This window comes from Ceratotherium simum, chromosome 17 (genome assembly GCF_057802395.1).
Source record: "Ceratotherium simum simum isolate JZ-2026a chromosome 17, ASM5780239v1, whole genome shotgun sequence".
Classification (NCBI taxonomy): domain Eukaryota; kingdom Metazoa; phylum Chordata; class Mammalia; order Perissodactyla; family Rhinocerotidae; genus Ceratotherium; species Ceratotherium simum.
In genome coordinates this window covers 12189013-12214536 of record NC_141916.1, presented here as the reverse complement: position 1 = coordinate 12214536, position 25524 = coordinate 12189013, and the positions used below count along the sequence as shown (strand labels likewise).

Genomic DNA, 25524 nt, shown 5'->3' with positions numbered 1-25524 from the left:
CCTTTCTCAAATAATGCAGGAAAATATGAGGTATCAATATCGAATACCACAGAAGTTGTATTCACACCATTGAAAGGTAGCAGTGACCTAGGTTAAACCTCAAATATTTTGTTTTTGGAATACACAGTTTAGACCCATGTTGAAATTATTATAAACGTATAGATTCCTCTCCCCGGGAATAAGAACATAGGCACATATACAATTCTCTTTGCCTGCTATTTTGGGCACTTCTTAGATATCCTGAAACTCATCCATTCTAGGGGTCTAGGACCCCACATTAAGAACTCATGCTTTGGGCCGGCCCCGTGGCTTAGTGGTTAAGTGTGTGCGCTCCGCTGCCGGTGCCCCGGGTTCGGATCCCGGGTGCGCACCGACGCACCGCTCCTCTGGCCATGCTGAGGCCGTGTCCCACATGCAGCAACTAGAAGGATGTGCAGCTATGACAGACAACTATCTAGTGGGGATTTGGGGGAAAAATAAATAAATAAAATCTTAAAAAAAAAAAAAAAAAAAAAAGAACTCATGCTTTATACGGCAGGGTTCTTGAAACGTGGAATGTAAAATGAGTGCTTTGTTAATGAAAAGGCTTTGGATCCTAACTCCCATAGCTTCTCTTAGCCCTACAAAAGGACTCAACAAATATATCAGCTAAACCAGCTGACACTATTTGAGCTAATGGCTTTTAGACAATTGTGGCTGCCTTTGAAGGGAAGCAGTGAACATTTAAGATGCTCTGAAAGCTACTTTAAAATTTCTGAGAGCTTTACCATAGTGAAGTGAGGATTAGGATTAGTGAATTAGGATTAAATGAGATAGTAGAGTTTACCAGGAATGAGAAACTCTGCAATTGTCTTCAGATAGGAGAGGCAATATCATGGAGTGATTAAGAACATGGACTCTGAAGCCCTACTCCTTTGAATCTTAGCTTGGTCACCTAATAGTGACTCAGGCAATTTAATTAACCTATTTTTGCCTCAGTTTCCTCATCTATAAAGTGGGGATAATAGCAGCTACCTCATAGGATTGTTAGGAAGAGTAAATTAGATAATACATGTGCATTACTTAAAAAGTGCCTATTGTTACTATTAACATTGTAGATAGAATGTATACTTAAGTAAATAAGTGATCTGGAAGATTTGTCAGTGCAGTCCATTTACCTTCAGAAGAAAGGGCCAGCAATAACCAATCATCTCCTTACACAAATAAAACTACATTTTGACCATTCCCTTTTCTTTTCCAGCAAGCCCCACTGACTCTTCTAACTCTCTGTTGTTAATGTCTAGCTAAGGAAGGAGGTATTTTCTTTCTTTGGGTTTCTTTATTAACTAGGCAAGTTTGGAGATGGAAACCAGTTCTGTGCCCTTTGTTTCTACAATTCTTATACATGGATGAGTTGGCAAGTCAGAGAACAGGGAAGTTGATGGTCTTTGAGCATGTTTCTGCTATCTTCAGGAACCAAACATTTACTCTTTTACCCGAGCACAATATGCTCTATAATTAATTTTATGGGCTAGTATACCAGCTTCTATCCAACGGCTTTAATATTAAAGCATTAAAATAGTTTAATGCTAGACATATTGGAAGCTTAAAACATCTCTTGTTGAAAGCATAATACCAGTCATTCCACTCTCGTTTTGAGTTCTTAAGATGGACTAAGGAGTCTTTAGTAATTTTGTATTCAGGAGTTTTAATTGACCCACTGTTTTCTGAACCTGAAGACTGAATAATACATAATAAACAGAAGCTCAAATAAAGAGGAATTTCACACAATAGTCTTTAATATTTTTTCTTAAAAAATTAGAAAAGAGAAAGAAATGCAAGGCATTTCAGTATGTTGACTGCATGACAGAGTCTGTTTTATATAAACCAAAAGATAAAAGAAAAAGGCTGTGGCTATAGAGAAAAGGATGTTAAAGGAAATGCGAAGGAAGGAAAATTTTCATAAATCACAGAATCACCAATCTGATAGCTTGCTTCTCAGAAGACAGAATGTAAACACCAGAATAACTGTTTTGTTTAGACTGGTTGTAAAACCAGGCAAAGAAATCTGACACTTCCGAATCTACCACACAAAATCAAATATGGAAAAAATGAAACCTTTAAAATTAAAATATCTGGATATGCACAAAGTCCAAGTGTTTTGACAAGTACAACAGGTTTTATGTTGGTGAAGTTGGTTATTTTTTCTAAGCTGCTTCTTTACAGTGTAGACTAATCTAATTGTTCTCTGAGGGAAGAAGTTAGGAGCTACAATTGCAACAGTTGTAAAAAATACTCAACTAGGTCCTAATATTGTAATCTGGTAACTCATATCTTTTGAATTGATGTTTTGGTAGGTTTAGATGCCCAGTTTAAAATGATTTTTAAAAGATGGGCAGTGAGGTGTGGCCTGACCAATAAAAATACTAGTAAGCAAAATTAGGAAGTGACTGAATACACACTCCAGATATAATTAACTTAAGTGTCTACGACTTAAGGACAAAGCTCTCCTTCACCTAGACTACTCACTCCAGAAATATGCAGGCTATATCCAGTCTTGGGCATATTATTGTTCACTTACCTCTATATATGGCAACTGGTAGAAGTGAGTATTTATATCAGAAATCTTAGAATTATCTTTGTATAATATTAAATTTTACAAATTTATCTGCAATCCACTTATTCCTCCCATTATTGCTCCTTCCAGGAACCTGGACACTCTGCTTTGGTGGTCTCAGGAATCTTTTCAACATAATTATTTCTGGAGAAGAGGAAATTTTGCTTTGAGCATGAAGATGCGTACATGGTTCTGCCATATTTATTAAATGACTCTTGAAGTATTTGATTCTTGGTTGAAAGTAGAAGATATCCACATTAGTTTGAGGGGAGTTATCTTCAGAACTCTTTTTGTAAATCTGAAATAAAATAGATTTTTATCAAAGGACAATAAAGCAAAACAAAACAAAGCCCATTTATTTTCACATTCTGACTTGCTTAATGCTTCCATTAAATTCACATCATGCATAAAGATTGGCTTTCACATTTGCTGAAGCCCACATTATAGGCTGAGCTAGTATAGAACAAGAATACAAAGGACTTAATATCGCCAGTTGGAATGGCAGCTTCAACAAGGCTTTCCAAGTTCAGAGTCATCATTGTTCATTCAGTAAGCACATATTTGAGTGTCTGCTATGAGTAGAGCACTATCTTAGGCACTACTCTTTAACCATCACAGATTTTTTTCAAAAAGGAAGTGGAAAGGGAGTTTGTATGTCTATAACATTGCCAGTTTTCTGTGGTATCTATCAATCTCTTGAATAATATCCACTGCTGATTTTTTCCTTTTGGCTTACACATATGCTCAGGTCTCTCCCATTTAAAGAACTCTTCCTTTGACACTACTTATCCTCTTAGCACCTCCTTCTAGTTCCTATATTCAAGAGGATTTTATCAGTTTCCTACTGCATCTGACCCTTAATAATCTCCTGAAACTTTCCTTTCCCCTGGCTTCTGTGACTCTTTTACTTCTATCTTTCATCTCTCCACTTCCAAATCATTACCAAGTCTCAAGGATGGCTCCAGGATATGCACTTTATGGAGATCTCCAATACTACTGTCCTAATGGTAATAGCCCACTTGGTCTCTTGGGCTCTATTCTATCCCCAGATATATTTTTGCTAGATTTACCTGTCTAGATGAAACTACAAATCATGGCACTCTCTTCCTCAAAAACCTTTAATAGCTTCCCTGTCTCTAATGAATTAAGCCCAAACTCCCAAGACTGGAATTCAAGGCCGCCTATACTCTGGCTTCAGTCTGCTTCTTCATATTTCTATCCTATCACTTCCTGACACATATTTTTCCAGATTAGTTGTACTACTTGATGGCCTCCAGAGTGACCTGATGCTTTCCTGCCTCTATGCCTTTGCTCCTGCTGTTCCTTCAAGAATGAACCATCTGTCTTCTTTTTCCACTTTTGTACTCCTATCTCATCAAATCTCTGCTTGTAGAAATCCTACTCATACCTCAAGTCATGGTATATTGGCACTGGGGATTAGAATTCGTTTAGCAGCTCACTGAAAAGAGTTCCAATACCACTCCTTTCATATGAAATCTCAGGTTCTCTCAATCAGATGAGATCTCTTTCTTAGCATTTTCTTAGCATCTTTATTTTGTACTAGATAGTACTTCCTAAAGGCGGGGAGGCAGGGTATGGAATTCATCTTTGTTTCCCTCATAGTACCTGACATAATAGAAGGAGTTTAATGAATATGTGTTGAATTGAATTAAGGAAGCTCAATTTTCAAAAACACTAAGGATAGTAATATAAATCAATAACTTTTTTTGGGAGGGCAAAGACTAGAGCTTTAGAATTGCTCACTTGCTGGATGCTTTAAACTACCCATACTAAAATCTAAACAGCTAAAAGGGAAAAGTGTATAGTCTTACCACTCTTCTTGAGAAGTTCTCCTTTTCGGGATTTATCCAGGTTTTCAAGAAACTGTTCAAAAACTTTTACATAAGGAGCTAGACTGGTCTTCTTATAATCTAAATTATGAAGACATGCATTATAATTAGTGTTTTGGAGCAAGAATAACATGAAAGTATAACTTTAAGTTTCTTGTAAGAATTCTCTAGAACAGTACTGTCAAATAGAAATATAATGAGAAATGTGTAATTTTAAACATCTAGTAGCCACATTAAAAAGGTGAAATTAATTTTAATAATATATTTTATTTCACCCAGTATATCTAAATTATCATTTCAACATATAATGAAAATTAAAATATTTTACATTCTTTCATACTTTGAAATCTAGTATTTTGTACTTAAAGTATGTTTCCATTTATTTATTTATTTATTTTTAAATATTTATTTATTTATTTCTTTTTCCCCAAAGCCCCACTAGATAGTTGTATTTCATAGTTGCACATCCTTCTAGTTGCTTGCTGTATGTGGGACGCGGCCTCAGCATGGCCGGAGAAGCGGTGTGTCAGTGCGCGCCCGGGATCCGAACCCAGGCCGCCAGCAGTGGAGCGCACGCACTTACCCGCTAAGCCATGGGGCCGGCCCAGTATGTCTCCATTTAGATACTAGATTATCATCAGAAATACCACATGTATATTTACATTTAAATTATAAAATATACAGTTGAAAAAGTAGGCTCATATATCCAAGTTTTCCAAATATACTTAAAAGTTTTCCAATGATTGAATTGAGTGTCAGTTTTTAAATTTAAATTAATTAAAATTAAATTAAAAAAAAATCAGTTTCTTAGTTATACTAGCCACATTTCAAGTGCTTAATAGCCATATGTGGCTACTGTGTTAGACAGTGCTGCTCTAAAACAGCCAAAGCGCATGTACATATCTACTCTAGTAGTCAGGCTTTCTAGTATTAGACTAATATAATCTACTGCTATGTGTTAAGTCGCCTCCAACATTCTTTTCTTTAAAAATTGTGGCTTCAATAAAAAATAGTTTTACCAACAGAGCAAAACATTAAAAATGTGAAGTCAGGGCCATGCCTTCTGAAGACGATTAGAAGTTTATAGTCACAGTGTATTAAGAACAGGTATTCTTTGATTTATAAAATAGTCTAAAAATGTACATAAAATTTTGAATGCAGAATCTTAATCATTCATTTAATTACATAGTCTATAATTAATAGCCAATAGGGGAAGAAAATCTGATTGAGAACAAGATGAGATTTGGATTTTGGGAGTTTGCTATGTCTGTATGGAATAAGAGTCCTCATAGTTCATTGAAGAGAGTAAAAAAAGAAACTATACTTTAAAAGTTTTAGTAAATGTTATCTGACTTACTTGGGACTAGAAAAGGAATCTCAATGAAGGTATTAACGATGAATATCTGAACTGTGGAAGTTATGAAAGTACATTATAATTTTGTCCTATATTTTTATATATGAATTTTCTTATTTATTTATTTTTTGCTGAGAAAGATTTGCCCTGAGCTAACATCCACCACCAATCTTCCTCTTTCCTATGTGAGCTGCTGCCACACCATGACCACTGACAGGTGAGTGGTGTAGGTCTCCGCGCAGGAATCGAACCTGGGCTGCTGAAGCAGAGCACGCTGAACATAACCACTAGGTCACTGGGGCTGGCCCTATATGAATTTTCTTATATTATTTATATAATAATTTATTAAATATTATAATAAATTATTAATAAGTAATTTATAAATAATATAAATATAACAATATTATATATAATAAATATATTATACATAATTATATAATATATAAATATAATATAATATATTTATATAAATATAAATATATACATATATATTATATAATAAAATATTATATAAATAATATTATAAATTATTTATTTATAATTATAATATATATATAATTATAAATAAAAAAAACCAAAAAAAGTTTAGTTTGGGATCAACCACATAGTACTTTGAACCTTGAGTACAAGATTATAAGCTCCTTGGATGTAGGTCTATGTTTGTTTCACCACTGTGGAATATATAATAGACACTTGATAATTATTTAAACAAATATTTACTAACTGCCTATTATACATTAAGTACTATGCTAAATTCTAAAAAAGTATAAGCCATACTACTTGGTCTCAAGTTTTTAAATGAGTTGGAAACACAAATCCTATACGTTATAGAAAACAATATATAATTAAAGGACAGAAGGCATATGGATAGTTATGAGTCCAAAGAATTGACCAATCAATGTTGAGGTGACTATGAACTGGGTCTTAGAAAAAAGATATAACTAGATCGTCAGAGAGGAGAGTGGAGAACATTCCAGGATTTGGGAAGTAGAAGGGAAGGAGCAAATGGTACTAATGTGAAAAAGGACAAAGGCTTAAAATTGCAGAAACGAGAGAGATAATAAGGAACTTATATCTCTCCTATTTCAACTTCCCACCGCCTTTAAAGCATCCCTGACTGATTGATGGCTATTAGCCTATTTATGATTACTTGAAATGATAGGCAGTTCAGTTTATTTTGGAACAGTTATATTTATTAGAAAATTTCTCCTTATAAGGAGCCAAAACTTGCTTCCTTAACATGTCTGAACAAAAGAAAAAGATGTCCATAAAGAGACATTAAATCTAAAAAACTGTATTAAAGTAATATAAGCACTTTGTTTTTTTTTGTTTTTTTGTGAGGAAGATCAGCCCTGAGCTGACATCTGCCATTCCTCCTCTTTTTGCTGAGGAAGACTGGCCCTGAGCTAACATCCAAGCCGATCTTCCTCCACTTTATGTGGGACGCTGCCACAGCGTGGCCTGACAAGCGGTGTGTTGGTACATACCTGGGATCGGAACCAGGGCTGCCAGCAGCAGAGCGCACGCACTTAACCACTACGCCACGGGGCCGGCCCAGTTTTTTTTTTTTTTAAGACTTTATTTATTTATTTATGAGGAAGATGGGCCCTGACCTAACATCTGATGCCAATCCCCCTCTTTTTGCTGAGGAAGACTGGCCCTGGGCTAACATCCGTGCCCATCTTCCTCCACTCTACATGGGATGCTGCCACACCATGGCTTGACAAGCAGTGCATTGGTGCATGCCTGGGATGCAAATCTGCGAACCCCAGGCTGCCGAAGTGGAGTGCACACACTTAACCGCTGCACCAGTGCGCCAGCCTCAGCACTTGGTTAAAAAGAGTAAAATGGTACTAACAGGTTTATAATGAATGGAAAAAAAGAGTAGCCCCCTGCCCTAATTCTGACCTCTCCATCCTCTTGAATGGCAACAACTTTTTTCTTTTCTAGTACCCACTTCTAACAAATGAACACTTCCACTGTTATTTAGAAACCTGAGGCCATTCTTCCTAGGTCTGTGGCTTTTTTGGGGGGAGGGATAGTAGGAAGGGGTCTGAAAGCTCTTCAGATCTTTTCTTAATTCTCAGTGTTCTGAAATTTCAAAATGATGTGCCTTGGTGTAGGTCTGTTTTCATATTATGCTGAGTCCTTTCAATCAAGGGCTCATTTCTGGGATATTTTCCTATATAATTTTGACAATTTTTTCCTCCCTGTTTTATTTGTTCTTTTTCTGAAACTCCCATCGTCAGATATTAGACCTCCTGAAACAGTCCCCTAATTGTCTTTATCTTTTTCCTCCTTAAAACAACCACAACAACAAACTTGTCTTTTTTGTACTACTTTCTGGGAAATCTCAACTTCTCTTTTCCAACCCTTCCACTGAACTTTTTTTTTTTTTCCTGAGGAAAATTTGCCCTGAGCTAACTTCTGACACCAACCTTCCTTATTTTGCTTGAGGAAGACTCCCCCTGAGCTAATATCTGTTGTCAGCCTTCCTCTGTGGATTTTGTATGTGGGTCACTGCCACAGCATGGCCACTGATGAGTGGTGGAGGTCTGCGCTTGGGAACCAAACCTGGGCTGCCAAAGCAGAGCGTGCCAAACTTAACCACTAGGCCATGGAGCTGGCCCCTCCATTGAGTGTTTTCTTCTAATGATTATGTTTTTGATTTTTAAGACCTCTTTCTTGTTCTCTGAGTGTTTCTTTTTCATAGCATTATGATCTTGCTTCATGAATGCACTATCTTCTTTTATTCTCTGAGGATATTAGTTTTTTTAAAAAAGATTTTCTTTGTTCCTTGCATTGTCTCTTTTCCGTGAGTTCTTTTTTCCAGTTTATTCTGATTTTTCATGTTGGAGACTTTTTCAGATATTTTAAACAGAATACTTGTCATCACTCTACAAACATTAATAGTGGAATGTACTATGTTTAGGTATTATGTTAGAGCTGGAATAGATGAAGTGATATTTGAGCTTGGGTTTTGAAAGGAGGCTAGCAACATTTGACCTAAAAAGGTCAATCAGAGATCACTGGTCTGCACTGTCCACTACAGTAGTCACTAGCCACATGTGGCTATTTAAATTAAAATTAAATGAAATTAAAAATCTAGTATCTCACATTTCAAGTGCTTAAAAGCCACATGTGGCTAATGACTGTATATTGGGCAATGCATAACATTTCCATCTTCACAGAAAGTGCTATTGGACTCTATTGCTATTGAGTGTATCTTGGGTATCAGTATAAGATTTGACTTCCATTAGCAGGAAGATTTATAAATTCCCCAGCTCCTTCAAATTCTTGAATATACAGTTCAATTCTAGTTTAGACATATATTTACCATAACACTCATCTGGATACATCAAAAACAAAGAACAAAAGTACTGCATACTTAGTGATTGTTAAATAAATAGCTGTTGAATCTAGGACTGCAAGATTTAAACAACTATCAACACCAATTGACCACTTAATCTTACAATAGAGATCCTGGCATATAGATGTTGCTTAGTAAATATTTGTTGACTCAAATTAGATTCATCAGCACCATTTGGGCAATTGATGAAGAAAGGACAGAAATGATGCTATAACATTATTTGTTACTGAGCTGGCTTCAGGATAAACATCGATCCATTCTGGGCTGAATCCAAGGAGAATTAATTACTGGCGTGACAGAAGGATGTCTATATAAAAAGCTTCTGTTAAAGTGACATTTCAATATATTAACCTACCTCTGGTTCTATGTTTGATATCAGATTCAGCTTCGTTCTCCTCTTTTTCCTCTTCATTAGTGGAAATGGCATCCAATTCATGGCAGATGGAGCTACAAATAATAGAATAAGAGAATTTTAAAGCTGGTTCTTGGTCAACATTACCCAGTGTATGATAGCATGTGAATCCTACAAGATTTTCTGTGAAAAAATTATGTGGCCAACTAAATTTGGGATATTCTAAAAACCATAATCTCTTCTTGGAGTTTTCCACACATATTAGCATATTAAAGACCGGGGAATCTTGCAGTAAAGAACTTTTAATCTGTTTAAGTCAGCATTTCCCAAACTTATTTGAACTTAAAATCTTTTTCTTTCATAACAACAGCTGAAAAACTTGTGTTCTGTGGAACTCACTAGGAAATGCTGCTCTCCCAGGGCATCATCATATAGCCTCAGAACAGCTGGAAGGGATCTAATCCCATCTACTTCTAATTCAGAACAACAATCACAAACTAAAAAGGAGTGATCAGTGATCTGGAACATACCTTATGGTTGGAACAGCAAATGGATCAAACTGATCCACTTTCCGTAAATCAATAGGCACAGAAATGCGACCTGCAAGAACCAAAAGCTATAAACTGATGATTGTGGAATATAAATCATTATAGGCTGTCTCCTACAAGTTATTTTTGGCTAAAATTTTAATCTAAGGCTTAGAAAAAGGGTTATACTTATCTGTTAAAAACAATATTTAGAAATATAAATTAAAAATACTTTCACATTAGCTGTCTTTTATTTCTCTTAAAAAAATATCAAAAAATAGGCGTGAAAGACTTGAACTATTACCTAGTTGCTCTTTACTTTTATTTCTATCCCCATCTTCCTAATATCATCCTGTATTTAAGTACAGAACAACCTCAAATTTAGTGAGTTCTGAAAATGGAATAAAATTGATGGAAATAGTTTAATTATCTTGGCTTATTTGCTGAGGTCAAAATAGACACCTGTATGTTGTGCATCTTTAGAAAGCATTTTGGAAATAAAATAGACAACATCATACTACCCTTTTACAATATCCACACCTGGGATACTACATAAAATTCATCACATCTCAAAAATGAGATAATGACTATAAAGAATATAAGTAAAATAATTAAGGGAACTGGGAGTTGCTGTTTGTAGACAGAGTAAAAAGACTACAGCTACTTAATGGGAAAAGGAAATAATCAAAATGTATATACTTATGAATGAATATAATTATTTACTCAAACCTTGAATATCAGAATAAGAGGATACCCACTGAAGCTTTAGAATTAAGCTTAAAATAAATATTAAGAAATATTAAGCTTATTACCAAAAGAAGCTAAAAACACATAGTTGACAGGTCTGAAAAGGGGCTATATAAATGTACAGGCTATGGAGTCATTGTAGATTATTAAAGGAAACTACGCAATTTGGAAGAACTGAATGTGTGACACTTTTCTAAGCACTTTACATTTCAGATCTTCACAATAACCCATTGAAGTAGGTATTATTATTATCTCCATTTTACAGATGAGAAAACCAAGGCACAGAGAGTAGTTTGCTTAAAATCCCACAATGAGTGGCAGAGTTGGACTGTTGACACTACAAAGGACAACTATATACTTCTTTATTATGTCTCTTGGTTGGATGGAGCAAAGTTTATGCCAATATAGCCACTTTTATATTTATTTTAAAGTCAGTTTCAGTCCATCAAATCTTATGTAAGAGAAATTGAAAGTGGAAAGCTAAAACTATTGAAAAAGAACTGAGGGAGGCAGCATAGTGGAAAAGCACAGAACTTTGAGTTTTAAGAACTGAACTCTGTTCACAATTTGTTTTAAGACTGTGGACGAGTCACTTTAACCTCCTAGACCACTGTTTTCTCTTCTGTACAATGAGAGCTGTTGTTCTATGATTTCTAAGTTCCTCTCCAACTCTAATTCTAACACTGAACCTCAGAAACCCAACCAAGAATTATTTACATGGTGGAAACTCATCTGGTAGCTACTAATCAACTATTAAAAAATAAGTTAATTTAGGTATTAGCTGACAGAAACATTCTTCAGCCTTTAATATGTCAGCCATCATATGTATTCACCCCCAGTGACACGCTTGCTAAAACAAAAAATAACTTTCATTTTTTAGTTTTCCTTCCTGTCTTTACATAGTACCTGTTTTTGGATGAACACTGAAAGGGCTCTTCAGTAAATGATTGATTCCTTTGCTAACATTGATATCCAGCCGTGGAAAACAGTACTGGAGCATGATCTCCCACTCAAGCCAGGGTCCACATTTGTCATTTTTGATGTTATTCTAAAAGCAGATGCAAGTTCAGCATGAGGATCAGTAGGAACTTTTGAGGATTTCTTTAAAAGTATTTAAAAAATGATCTTCAACCATCTTTAACTTACTCAGCAAAACAAATAGAATTTAGTTAAGAATTGCATCATTATATGTGTAATACAGATTTCAATGGAATATACCTGACATCTGCTGCTGGCTTTCTTCAATTCCTCCCAACGCTGAAGTGAATTGTGATGCTTTTGGAAGCTTTGTTGAAGTTCACCATGAATTGGTGATGGGCCATTAAGGAACACGCTCTTTTTTTTTTTCGAGGAAGATTGGCCCTGCTCTGACATCTCTTGCCAATCTTCCTCTTTTTCTTTTCCTCCCCAAAACCCCAGTACATAGTTGTATATCATAGTTGTAGAGTTGGAACTCTTCTATATGGAACGCCGCCTCAGCATGGCTTGCTGAGCAGTGAGTAGGTCTGCGCCCAGGATCCGAACCGGTGAACCCCGGGCTGCTGAAGCAGAATGCGTGAACTTGACCACTATGCCACAGGGCTGGCCCCAGAAACACGCTCATTTAGGGCACATCAGTGAACAACTTATTTTCAGTATGTATTACCACAAGGATATCTAAAGTTTATATAGAAAGTAATTATTGTTTTCTAAAATGCAAATATTAAATTTAAATACATATCCTTAAAAAATTCCCCTGTAAAAATATAGTAGTGATATGACAGAAAGAATGCCAAAATAACTATACACTTTAATGTAAAACCTTTCCCTGGTCTGCACATATTTTGATGAAATGATTCATCATTCTTTAAATAGCCATTAATTCTAGGAGGATCAACTTCCAAAATGTGGAAATTTATTTATGAAATGGCCTCATTTCTTATTGTATTCCAGACTGGAAATACAAAAATGCAGAAATACAGGAGATGTTTTACATAAAAAACATTAAACTTATAAGAATAAGTATATGAGAATATGCAAGCAGAACACACTTATAATATCATAGATCAATATAAGTAGTTCACATAGAAATGGTCTTCAGAAAGGATATTTTCAGGAACAAGGGCTAAAATCTTATCCCAGTTTTCTTTATTTTCAAGAATATCTTGACCCACCAAGGCATATCCTTCGAAGTATTTTTTTATTATGTTTATAGATTTCCTGTAGGAATAACAATAAGTCCCAACAGTATTAGCAACACATATGTCACATAGCTTTTGTTGCTATTTGGGAGGCTAGAGCTTATTTTCACTGAATTTCTAGAACTTAACTAGGTAAAATGGGAATAATACCCCTTCACAGCATTATGAGAGTTAAATGAGACACTCTAAGGGGAAAGAACCTAACATAGTACCTGGCTTAGAACAGACATTCAAGAAATGTTTACTTCTTAAACTCCACAACTTAGAAGGTTAATATCATCATAAATATGTAACAAGGGTAGAAAGGAACCAAAGCAGGACAACGTAATAATGCATCAGTAGAATAAGGGATGCAGCCTACAGATTCTACCTGAATTGCTCGCTTTACCATCTCAACAATTATATAGTGCTTAGCAATTTGCAAAGAGACTTCACATCTACTGTTTCATTTAATCTTTGCCATTTGGAGAGATCTCTCCAAATCTCACTTTCCTCATCTGTAAGTGGAGATACCAGCATGGCTCTCATTTAGTTGTTGTGAAGACCAATGAGAACATTTGTAAAGTACCTATCATGAATACTGCAGCATAAAATAGACACTCAATTAACTCTAGCTATTATTTTTGTAAAATGCTACCCCAGCAGAGAAAATTGATAACAAGGTAATTCTGAAAGCATGTAAAGGTAAATCAGACACAACTTAAACTGCGTGGAGTCTTTTCCAACAGACCTGACAAAAGGATGAACATTTTCACTTAGGTGAACTTTCTTTTTAACATCTTGACCACCCTGAAAAATAAACCATCAAAAAAGAATTTCATGTATGTTATGGAACATAAATTGAAATAATTTAAAAATTTCTTTAGGGGCCTGCCAGGTGGCGCAAGTGGTTAAGTGAGCGTGCTCCACTGCAGCGGCCCGGGGGTCGCCGGTTCGGATCCCCGGCGTGCACCGACGCACCGCTTGGCAAGCCATGCTGTGGCGGCGTCCCATATAAAGTGGAGGAAGATGGGCGTGGATGTTAGCCCAGGGCCAGTCTTCCTCAGCAAAAAAAGAGGAGGATTGGCAGATGTTAGCACAGGGCTGATCTCCTCACAAAAAAAAAAAAAAAAAAATTTCTTTAACGCATTCTAAAGTTACTGATTCTGTCAAAGTATAGAAGCTTGGATGCTATTTTATATAGTCTCAATACCTGTAACTTTCTGGGTTAACTACCTGACATAATTGAACGAGAAAAGTAAACTAATCTTCCTTTTGCTACAAAAGGAGGATACTTACAGCAAAATATGAAATATGTTAAAAAATTTAGCTACTATGATTTTAATTGATCTACTGGTAAGATCATCTACTCTGGAATGTGGATGCTATAAAAGATAGTTTAATTTTGTTACTAAACATACCAGGCTTGGTAATATCTAGCAAACAAAGAGATGTAAATTATCATTAAGAAGATCTTACCTTTACAAGACTCAAATACTCAACTATCCCAGAACGTACTGCGGAGGATAATTTTCTAACTGATTCATCACAGACCCAACAATGAACACCTCTCCTTCCAGAATATACCCAGAGTCGATGCTTAAATCCAAAGTCCTCTGAGGAGGGGAGAAATAATAGGTTTTAAAACAAATCTATAAAATCCTGGTGCTTGCTTACTTCCTCAGCTTCATTTTTTACCTCTTATCCACAGGTAGCACCTTAACTATATTAAATTATTTGTAGTTTCCTGTACCTATCCTGATCTCTCTGCCAAGAATTTCTTCATGCCCCAGCATTTCCATTTCTCTCCCTGACCAACTGCCATTTATCCTTAAAGAACCAGTCTAGGGATATTTAAAGAGTCAATAAATGTAGTGTTTAGAATAGTGCCTGGCACATAATAAGCCCCCTGTGTAAGAGTTAGCTATTATTATTATCATTTTCATCCTTATCATGATCTCTTCTAGGAAGGCTTTTCTGATCCAATCTCTTCCTATTCCTGTATACACCCTGCTGTTCTATATCCCCATAGCACCCTGTGCATAACACAAATGTAATCTTCAATCTTCTTATTTGTCTCCTTAGACTGCATAACCTACTTGAAGTAAGAATTGTTATCTTTCATATTTCTCTCATCTAGGATAGTACCCACACACAGAGTTGCTCAATAGATGACTGCACTGGGAAAAAGCTTACTGGTTTGATCAACAGCTTTATTAGAGTTTCAATTACAACTTTATTCTAATCTTTTATTTTCCTATCATATGCTGCATGGAATCATGTTGGACATTTATGAGATTTGATTATAAAATGGTATTGATGGACTAATATTCACAGGAAAACAGATTCTTGCATTTGACCCCACTCAGACACTGCCAATACTTGCCCTTTAATGCTCGGTCGATGATGCGTATGGCCATGGTCATGAGGGTCCAGCACTTAGAACATATGTCTGCAGAACTGGAGCAGAGTCATCATTACTCACTGTCAGTACTATCACCCACCCTACCAGCCAGGCATGTGGTGCTCACCTACAACATCTCCTCACATCGTCGTAGTCTGTCATGTCAATGTCAAACACCAGTTCTTTTTCCTGAGCCTGGAAAGCTCCCAGCTTCACTGTATTGTGTTGATTGGGCTACAAAGTACAAAACATCAGTTTCTATAAGAGTTTCCCTATATGCTATTTTCTACCCACATGGAAAAAGTGGCCAAAGAGAAGTGAAGAAACCAAATAACTCAAGTTAAAGTTCATTAATTTGGATCCTATATATCCACCAGAATTGATGTAACTTTCATCTACTTAAAACAGGGTTTGATAAATACATATTACCATAAATATTTTTTTCCAGTTCTACTGAGTCATAACTGACATATAACATTGTATAATTAAATATTTGTTGGTCAATAGAAATCATAATAAAGCTTTTTTCAGTTTCTGATAAGGAAAAGTACATACAAATAATTAATGCCCTATTGCAAGGTGTTTTAAGGACCTTTAATTGTTACTGGACATGTGAGTAATGAAAATATATTTTAAATTTTTCAATAATTCAAAAAAGTCTCCCCAATTAATTTGAACTGAGCCTGTAGCCTCCTTTGAGGCTATGGACTACCAGGTAAAGAAGGTGGACTGAATACAGATACTTATTTTGCTCCTTCCAAACCTGCACAAAAATGCTAGTAAAGGTTTTTTTTTTTTTTTCAAGAAAGGCATAAGCCTTTTAAAAAAGAACCAGCGAGGAGACACCACCACCACGGTTTTTATAAGGAGACCCATAAAAGCTGAATCTTGAGCTTTCAGTAAGGAAAGATAAGAAACAACCCAATTTACACCTCAGAAACCCCAAAAGGCCCAGGAATAGGTGACAACGGGTATCTCTGGGGAGAGTGAGTGTGTGTGACGGTAAGCTGAGATTAAAAACTGGAGGAGTGGTTAAAAATCTATTTATGAAGTAGTTAGTTCCCCAGATTCCTACACTTACTCTGCAGAGCTAGGTGACTGCACTTCCATTTCCCTGGCAAAGACACCTGAATTATTGTCTGGAGAACATAAAACAGAGGGTGTCTGGGCTGGGGGTGGGGGCAACAGGCACAGTTGAAGAAGGTTGTATTGTACTGATATTCAGGGGATTATAGACGTTTACATGGGGAATGTTGAGACCCAGACCTCTCCCCCAATTTCTGTACCTTTCCACTGCCACCCCAGGCAGGAGACCAGAAGACTCCTCTCTGAAGAATCTGACCAGCTGTGTCAGACACTGTTACATGCTCTAGGAATAGACCAGTGAACAAAACAAAGATCTCTATGCTAGTGGAGTTTTCATTCTAGCAAAGATCCAGAGAAACTGACATCAGAGCTTCTCCTCAATAAAACAGCCCAGCCAGATCACCCTGTAGTAAAGAAATCTCAGTCATGTGTACAGAGCTTCCAATCAGCTTTTTAATACTCTATTCCTAAATATAAGCAACAAGCAAGAGATTACCAGACATATGAGGAAAGCCTCTAATATGAAAGAGAGGGGAAAAAACAGGAAAAAAAAAAAATTAGAGAAAACAGACTGTGCAACAAAAGAAAACTTAAAAACCTATCACTGATATCCTCAGACATAAGACATATCAATGAAAAAAGCACAGGGACTCTAAAAAGAGTTCTCGGAAATTAAAATATAACACCAGAAATGAAAATCTCTAAGGAAATTTCCCAGAAAGTAGAGCAAAAGGACAAAGGAATAGAAAATAAGAGGGAAAAAAAATAGAATTAGAGGACCAGTCCAAGATGTATAACATCTGATTTTAGGATTTCTAGAGACCAGAGAAAATAGGTAGGAAAAATTATATTAAAAAAAAAAAAATTTCCCAGAATTGAAGGATACAAATTCATGCTCATAAGGACCCATATCTAGCACAACATATGAAAAAAGATACACACCAATGCACATCATTGTGAAATTTTAAAACATTAGGGACAGAGGGGAAAGACAGAAAATCCGAAGAGCTTCCAGGTCCAATACAGTGGAACAAGAATCAGAATGGCATTAATCTTCTTAACAGCAACATTGGAAACTAGAAGATAATGTAGCAATGTCTTCAAAATTCTGAGGGAAATTGATTTACAAACTCAACCATTAGTTAAGTATAAAGGTAGAATGAAGACATTTTCCAGATACAGAAGTCAAGGATTGTCTTCCAGTCACCTTTTCTCAGGAAGCTCCTGGAGGATGTGCTCCACCAAAACAAGGGAGTAAACCAAAAAGAGAAGATAGGATCTGGACAACAGGGGATCCAACACAGGAGAGAGGTGAAAGGAAACCAGAGTGATTACAAGATGATATTTATCCATCAGGCTTAGAGAGCAATCAATATAGGTTAGAGGTCAGAAGGCTGCAGGAGAAATTTCTTTAGGGTGAAATTGACAAACTACCTGATAGGTCTGAATACATTGGGAGTTTTAAACAATTTGCAAAGAGTTTGGAGTTGCATTAGTGATCTAACCCTAATTTTTTTTTTTTTTTTGTGAGGAGGACCAGCCCTGAGCTAACATCTGTCACCAATCCTCCTCTTTTTTGCTGAGGAAGACTGGCCCTGGGCTAACATCCCTGCCCATCTTCCTCCACTTTATATGGGAAGCTGCCACAGCATGGCTCAACAAGCAGTGCATCAGTGCATGCCCGGGATCCGAACTGGCGAATCCCGGGTCGCTGCAGCAGAGTGCGTGCACTTAACCGCTTGCACCACTGGGCCGGCCCCTGACCCTAATTTTTAATCTAACAAACATATAGGAGCACGTGGGAACGAGAAGGTTGTATGTGTGGTGAGGGTAGCAAGTGAGGTGAAAGAAAGCTAAATCCTCATCTGCCAGAGTGGAAAGTCAACAGATAATGCTTGAAATGGAAAAACGGAAGAAATATAAACATGTTATTTAGAAACAAGGAGGTGAATACTTTATTCAGCTAAAAGAAAGTGGTTGCCTCTGGGGAGCAGAAAATAGGAGGAGTAGTAGGAGACATCTGTTTTTAAAAAAAAAAAAAAGGTCTATAGATGCCTGTCTCGGCCCAATAAAAAAATACTTTTCCTCCTTCAGTGTTAGGGAGATGGAATAGAGTGACAGACACCCTGACCCTTCTATAGAGACTTCAGTTTTAATCTCCACCTGTAAAGAAGAGTAAACTTCTTCAAAATATTTTTCCTGCCTGCCTTTTCTTATCGCTTCTCCTCTTCCTCTAGGATTTAGAGTTAGAAAACCTGGGTTCAGGTCCCAGCTGTATCATTTAGAAATTGTGTGACCTAGGGCAAATTATTTAAGTTCTCCAGGCTTGTTTTCTCCTTTGTAAAAAGAATAGTAAGGATTGATATGAAAAACAAGATATACAACGTATGAAAAAGCCCCATACAAAAGCTATTATCCCATGTGTATATTTCCCCCCGACGTGTATTTTTAAGGAGAGGAAGAAGGGCAACTTTGGTATGTTCCTTCATTCAACAAATATTTACAGTGTACTCTCCCAGGCACTATTCTAGGCACTCAGAATATATCAGTGGCAGCGGGTAGGAGGGGTGGCAGGTTGCAGCGGGCCTCAGTGAGTAAGGACTTGAAGGAGGTGAGGGAATGAACCAAGAAGATATCTGGGGAAATGGATTCTAGGCAATGGAAACTGCTTGAGCAAGGGCCAGTGTGGCAGAGGTGGAATGAGTGAGGGAGAGAGAGGGGCTTTTACTCTGAGTGAAAAGGGGAGCCACTTCGGAGAATGGTCTTGAGCAGAGGAAATTACAGAATCTGACCTGTTTTAAAAGGATCACTCTGGCTGCTGTGTTGAGAATAGACTCTCAAGTTTACAGGAGCAAATTGTTAGGAAGTTTTTACAGTAATTCAGATGAGAGATGATAGTAGTAGCACTGGTAGGATTCTAGATATTATTATGGTAGAGCAAAAGAGATTTTCTAATGGAACGGATACAGGAGTGTGAGAGAAAGAGAGGAATCAAGTGTAACTCCAATGCTGGGAGAGAATGTAATTCTCTTTTAATTCCCTCCCTTAAACCATGCTGACTTCCTCATTTAGTCTTTTGCCAGATACTCAATTTTTTTGTCCTAGTGAGAATACAACCAATTCACTTCCAAATGATTTCCAGTCAGTAATGTAGATTATCACAGAACAAAAAATATTACAATCCACTTGCAAAAACAGTTAAATAAAGCGTAGCTCTTCAACTAGAATAAACTCTAAAAATTTTATCTCAAAACGCTGGGGGCACCAATCCATTCTTGGTTTAAAAAACAAAACAAGATATATAAAAAACCGATTTCTTACTCTGTGGGAATATACTGCGCCTATATCAATCTTGTATGGATTCATTTTCTGCATCTCCTTTTCCAGATCACTCTGGTTGTTGAAGGACTGGTAGCGAATGTAAATATCATCTTTCAATGTGAATGAAAATTCACGGTGTTGAAAGTAATTCTTTACCACTGCAAAATAAATGTATATTTTAAAGTTAATTTGGTACTTTATTCAGCTCAGAGCATTATAACATTAACCAATGAGAAGATATTTTTAATGAGCTCCCTGTGCCCAGCACTGCGCTAAACATGCAAAAAAAAAAAAAAAGACAAGACCTAGTCCCTAATTTGAAGGGGCTTACCATCCCGCATCTGATAGGGAGAAGTAAAAATGAGGAAAAAGATGCAGAAATATTTTAAATATGTAATGCCACCTCTCTCTCCTCGGTGGGCACTAATAAATTCAACTGCGAAGAGTTAAGTACCTCTCCTCTCCCGGGAGATGCCCCTGTCCCTGATGCAGATCATCACGCTCACGCCCCACTGACCCCCCCGGCTCAGGCCCGCGGCAGGTAAATGGGGCGCCGAACGTGAGTCCGACCACGTAGTGGGAGGAGCAGCGGCTCTGCTTTTCACTGTGTGGCCGTAAGCTGGTCATCACAGCCTCTCTCGGCCTATTTACACCTCAGAGGTGGTAGGGAGGGCTCGAGATAACTCCCGAAGGTACCCGGCACACTGCCTGGCGCACAGCAGGCACTTCATATTGTCATTCCCAGGTACCGGTCCGGAACCTCCTCCCCTCTCCTCCCGACCCTCTACCCACCCCGCTCCCCGCCTCCATCACCTCCGCCATAGTTGAGCCAGCGATAGTACTGGGCGTAGGGAAAGAGCCTCCGGTAATAAAGCTTAAGCAGCTCGGGCAGCTCGGCGGGGTCAAACATCTCCATGGAGCGCGGAACTCAACCCAGGCGAGATTACAGCAAGAATTGGCGGGAACCGTATAGCCTGAGCCTCCGCCACTGCGCAGGCGCGTCGTGGCCGCGACCCGCGTCTGCAGAGGCAGCTGGGAATTGTAGTTCCCACTTGGAGGTTGGCCCGGGCGCTGGAGGCGGTGCCGCGGGTCTCCGCCCACCTGCTCAGATAGTGCTAGGTCCACTGCTCAGGTGGGCAGAAGGAGGCTTCAGCCACTGCAAGAAGAAGATATTCTGCGGAAAGGTGAGTCCTTGAGCGTATTGACTTAGGTTATTAAGGTGAAGTAAAAAAGACGTTTTCTGCTAACTTTATGAATGTTTTATTTTTACTTTATGGATGTTTTATTTTTACTTTATGGATGTTTTATTTTTTATTATTTTATTTTTTTGAGGAAGCTTGGCCCTGTGCTAACATCTGTTGCCAATCTTCCCTTTTTTTTTTTTTTAATTTTTTCCCCCCAAGGCCCCAGTATGTAGTTGTGTATCATAGTTGTAGAGTTGTAGCTCTTCTACATGGGACGCTGCCCGAGCGAGCATGGCTTGATGAGCAGTGAGTAGGTCCACACCCGGGATCCGAACCTGTGAACCCAAGGCCGAGGAAGCCCAGTGCGTGAACTTAACCGCTGCGCTACTGGGCTGGCCCCTGTGGATGTTTTAGAAATAACACATTTAAAATATGTAAACCAGTATCTTTTCAAGAGGGTTTGGAAATTAGTTTTTCATAAAATTATTAGGTCTCATATGTGGAAATAAACGAAGACCAAACAAATGAGAAAAGCAAAGGCTATTTGTTCAGAGCTTGCTGTATAGCAAGGGAGTCAGCCACTGTCACCTGCGTTTTGGCAGAGACTCAAGGGCAAGCAGAGGAGTGGGAAAGCTTTATAGCGGAAACAAGAGAAGGTTTCAGGTGTGCCCTGATTCAAGGCTGTTTACGTGGGGAAGCTGCAGGGGGGCTAACTAGGAGCCGGGCATCCTATGTGGTTGGTTAGAAAACATATTTGGCTTTCTCTAGTTGGTTCTAAGTTGCAAGTGGGGACAAAAATTAGGGAAGCTGTCAGTTGTTAATCCAGTTCTGGCCATTTTGGGCCTATTGTTACAGGGGTTATTGTTTGGCTTCATGGACTATCACTAGAGACAGCAGTCTGACTTCCTACAAGTCTGACTTACAGCAGGCTGGCTTCCTGGGCTGTTTATTATAGCTAAGGGGGTTGGTTTAGAAACTGAGAACGAAGAAGTTAAAATCTTAGAGCAAAACCTTTGAGATAAGCTTTGCTAACTGCAGCTGTGCATACTCAGCATAATCAACTGTTGTTTAACCGGGTCTTTCTGTCCCTCCTTAGTATATGAGTCAGCTGTCTTTTCCAGAAATTTAAGGTCCAGACATCAAGATTCAGCCTCACAAGACCAAACACAGGCTGAAGATGAAAACTAACCAGAAAAGTCCGGTCAGTCAAGGGAAAAGAAATTCAGTCTTCAAGGCCAAATGCAGGCTGGTGGGAAGGTGCCAATCAGCAGGGCCGCATGCTCCCCCCCCCCCCCCCCGCCCCAAAACCCCAGCACATGCTCCTCCTCCCCCTAAAACTGTGATAAAAACCTCTACCTTTTTCCCTTCGAGGAGGTGGATCTGAGTTCTAACTCCCATCTCCTTGTCTGGCTGCCTTTCCATAGTAAACTTCTTTCCTTGACACAAGCCTGGTGTTCCAGTTGTTGGCCCTCTTGTGCAGCAGGTGAACAAACCTGTTTGTGTTCGGTCACAGTTTCCTGGGTGGGCTTCTGCAGATTGTGGGTCAGAGTTCTGTTTTCATATATGGTCTGACCATTGTTTGTATATTCAGTCTCTCAAATAGAACACCCAGGAATACTAAAATCTGAATTGGAGGAAGCTTGTAGAATCATGGCGAGCTTTGCAAGTATGAAAGGAGTGTGTTTCCTATTGATATGCAGGTCTGCCGATCATCTCATTGCAAATGGGGACTGGGGTGGGCACTCTGATAATCACATCTGTATCATATGTGCCACTTGAAAATGATCATTTTCATGAGTTTTATTTTTACAATAATAGTAAGAGAGCAAGGAGGGAATAGAGTCTCTAGTAAGTTATTATTAGCCTAATCTTGAAAATGATCATGGTCCCTCAGCCTATGGGCAAAGTGGTCAAAAATGGGCTTTGGACAGATCATATTTATTTGAATATTCCTAGATCTGGCTTCCTGCACAAATCTTAGTTGATTTTCCCAATCCCTATGCATCCGGTTTTGGGCAGGGTGAATTTCATTGCTAGGAAGGTCTTCACTCTAATAATGGTAACAAGAGTTCCCTGTAGAGTGCTGTTTTCTGGAACCACATCCCACTGAACTTTTTAATGGAGGTTTCTCAGCTTCCTCATTGCTGTCTTTAAGAACCGACTTTTTTGGGCTATTCAGGAGTCCCCTATTTAAATTTCAGGACCACTAAGGAGGGCAACACCTTACAGAGCTAAGACATAAGGAAAGAAAGCAAAGGAAATTGTATTTATTGAGTTCCTAATGTATGCTCGATTTATTTAACGTTAGTTTCTTATCAGGAAAAAGGGAATAATAATAGCTAATATTTGTATAGCATTAGCTATGCTGTCAAGTACCATTTTAAGAATTTATTCCTCATCAAGAGCTCTTTGTGGTAGGTACTAATATTATCCCTATTTTACAGGTGAGGAAATGTGCAGGGAATTTAAGTAATTGGTCCAAGGTCACACAGCTAGTACATGGGAGAGCCAGACAGCCTGGCTCGAGTCTGTGCATTTAACCCCTATGCTACATGCTATGTCTCTACAATGGGTTGTTGTGAGGGTTAAATGAGATAGAGTAAGAGGTGCCTGGCACAGTTCATAGCCCAGGAACACTCATTCTGGGGAAGCTATAATTCTGTAAAAGTGCTCTAGTTAGCGGCTTTTATCCCGGGTGCCATTGGGAGGCAGTATTGCCTTTCAGTTGGTTTTCCCTCGTGATTTCATCCACAGAGGTGCAAAACCCCTGTGTCCTTCAAGTCTTACACTATCTACCAGCCTCTTTACATTTAGTATTTATGTCTACTGTCATTCTCTTTGGATAATCTTATCAGTCAGCTTAGGTCTCTCTCCCCAAGATCTTTGCAGGCTTGGACACCTACCTCGTGGACTTCCCTTCCCTTCCTACTGTTATTCTGGGTGTTTTTAGCATGTAAAAGGATGATATATTTGGTGAAGATGTGGTTCATTCGGTAATTCTTTAACTCATTCATTTATTCCACAAATAGCTAGTGAACATTTGTGTTGGGCATTTAGCTAGGCTCTGGGGAGAAAAAATTAATGACAGGCATAAAAATTAATGATAAGATTGGTACAGGGAGACAAGCACAAAGTGTGAACAGCACGGCACTTGCAGGAAACTGCCAATAGTTCCCTATGGACAGAGGTCAGACTTCAAGGTGATACCGGCTCAGCAGACGGTTGACATGAGGGAAGCCGTTGTAGAAAAGAAACCCTATTGTAACTTTGAATGACCTCTGCTTAACTAACCCAGACATGCTCTGTAGATTTTACGGCCCCTACCGGTGCTATAAGTTGATAACTTTGTTCTTTTTTGTTCCTTAGGAATGTGATGACCCTCTGGGCAGAGTCTGTGCTGATAGCCATCATCAATGAAAACTGAAAGATCTGGTGTGGCGACTCCCAGTCTGTAACACCAGAGGGTCAACATTCCTAAGCCCCTCCCCTATAACCCACTGGCCTATATAACTGCTGTAAGATTTTGTGCCCCCTTAAGATGGTTCTTTTGGAGATTAGTTGGCCATCTTCCCCTTTGCTAGCAAGTGGTAATAAAAAGTCCTTTCTCTCCTGCCTCCTTGCCTCTTGACTATTGGCATGTCTTGCAGCGGGCGGACAATTCCCCCATGGGCGGTAACAAAGGGAAGGCATAGTGAGAGATGGGGCTAAGAGGCAAGCCATGGCCAGAGCATTGCATGCCAAGCTAAAGAGTATGCACATAAAAATTATTTATCTTCCATTTTTATTCAGCTTTGGTTAAAATACTGATCATATCAGTATTTGATGAGAAGCCTTGGGAGTAAATAATCTTATTGAAACAAGTAAGTTGCAAATTTGAAGTACTCCTGTGCTAGTTATTTTCCTCCTCAATAAGATAAGAAAGAGAATATTAGAAAATATATATTTTTTTGTTGACACAAGAGCAATAAATAGAGGGAGACTATCTAGGTGGGGCCAAGGTCATATTTAAGTTTAATTTAAATTGTGTAATTCGGGCCGGCTCCGTGGCTTAGCGGTTAAGTGCGCGCGCTCTGATGCTGGCGGCCCGGGTTCGGATCCCGGGCGCGCCCCGAGGCACCACATCTCCGTCCAACCCGGGGCCGAGTCCCGCGTACAGCAACTAGAAGGATGTGAACCTACGACATACAACTATCTACTGGGGCTTTGGGGGGAAAAAATGAATAAATAAAATCTTTAAAAAAAAAAAAAATGTGTAATTCTGTCTCCTGTTATCATAAACTACTGTAAAGTAATAAAGAGCACCCTCATATTTGTTTAATGCCAAAGTTTTAATTTAATCTCACAGGAATGTTTTTTTAACTACAAAGCAAATGATAACCACAAAGCAGATAAAACGTGTTATAGGACATTGTGTTTGTTCTTTAATTTATATAATGGATTTAATATGTGAAATTGAATTTTTTCACTTAAGCTGTAAGTTAACCCACCAGATTTTTGATAAGTAACCTACCAATATACACATTGTATACGTTCTCTTGTTGGTCATAAAACTACATACTCTTTGGATCTAGCTT

General features: G+C 38.2%; 1 protein-coding gene and 1 long non-coding RNA gene across 2 annotated transcripts; one reads left to right on the top strand and one right to left on the bottom strand.

Moving 5' to 3' along the window:
* Positions 1-1750: 1750 nt before the first annotated feature.
* PRIM1 (DNA primase subunit 1) lies at positions 1751-20721 on the bottom strand. The gene is made up of 13 exons (XM_004429276.3): positions 20580-20721; positions 19767-19924; positions 15487-15593; positions 15342-15415; positions 14435-14571; positions 13707-13765; positions 12886-12995; positions 12015-12106; positions 11703-11844; positions 10053-10122; positions 9526-9617; positions 4429-4527; positions 1751-2894 (listed from the first exon to the last, which is right to left on the bottom strand). The coding sequence occupies exons 1-13, from the start codon at positions 20680-20682 to the stop codon at positions 2875-2877; spliced, it is 1263 nt and encodes a 420-aa protein (XP_004429333.2). The 5' UTR covers positions 20683-20721; the 3' UTR covers positions 1751-2874.
* A 4-nt stretch (positions 20722-20725) lies between these two features.
* Positions 20726-25318, top strand: LOC147914697 (uncharacterized). The gene is made up of 3 exons (XR_015554923.1): positions 20726-20950; positions 22047-22151; positions 24317-25318. It is a non-coding gene; the product is annotated as an uncharacterized LOC147914697 (long non-coding RNA).
* The last annotated feature ends 206 nt before the right edge of the window (positions 25319-25524 follow it).

Bases quoted from the DNA above. Each gene is read 5' to 3' on its own strand.
- PRIM1 (XM_004429276.3), bottom strand. From the start codon at position 20,682: ATGGAGATGTTTGACCCCGCCGAGCTGCCCGAGCTGCTTAAGCTTTAT. The intron at 15,594-19,766 runs GTAAGAAATCGG...TGTACTTTGTAG, and splicing joins GCGCAGTATATTCCCACAGA to CCCAATCAACACAATACAGT. The intron at 9,618-10,052 runs GTATGTTCCAGA...TATTATTTGTAG, and splicing joins TTTGCTGTTCCAACCATAAG to CTCCATCTGCCATGAATTGG.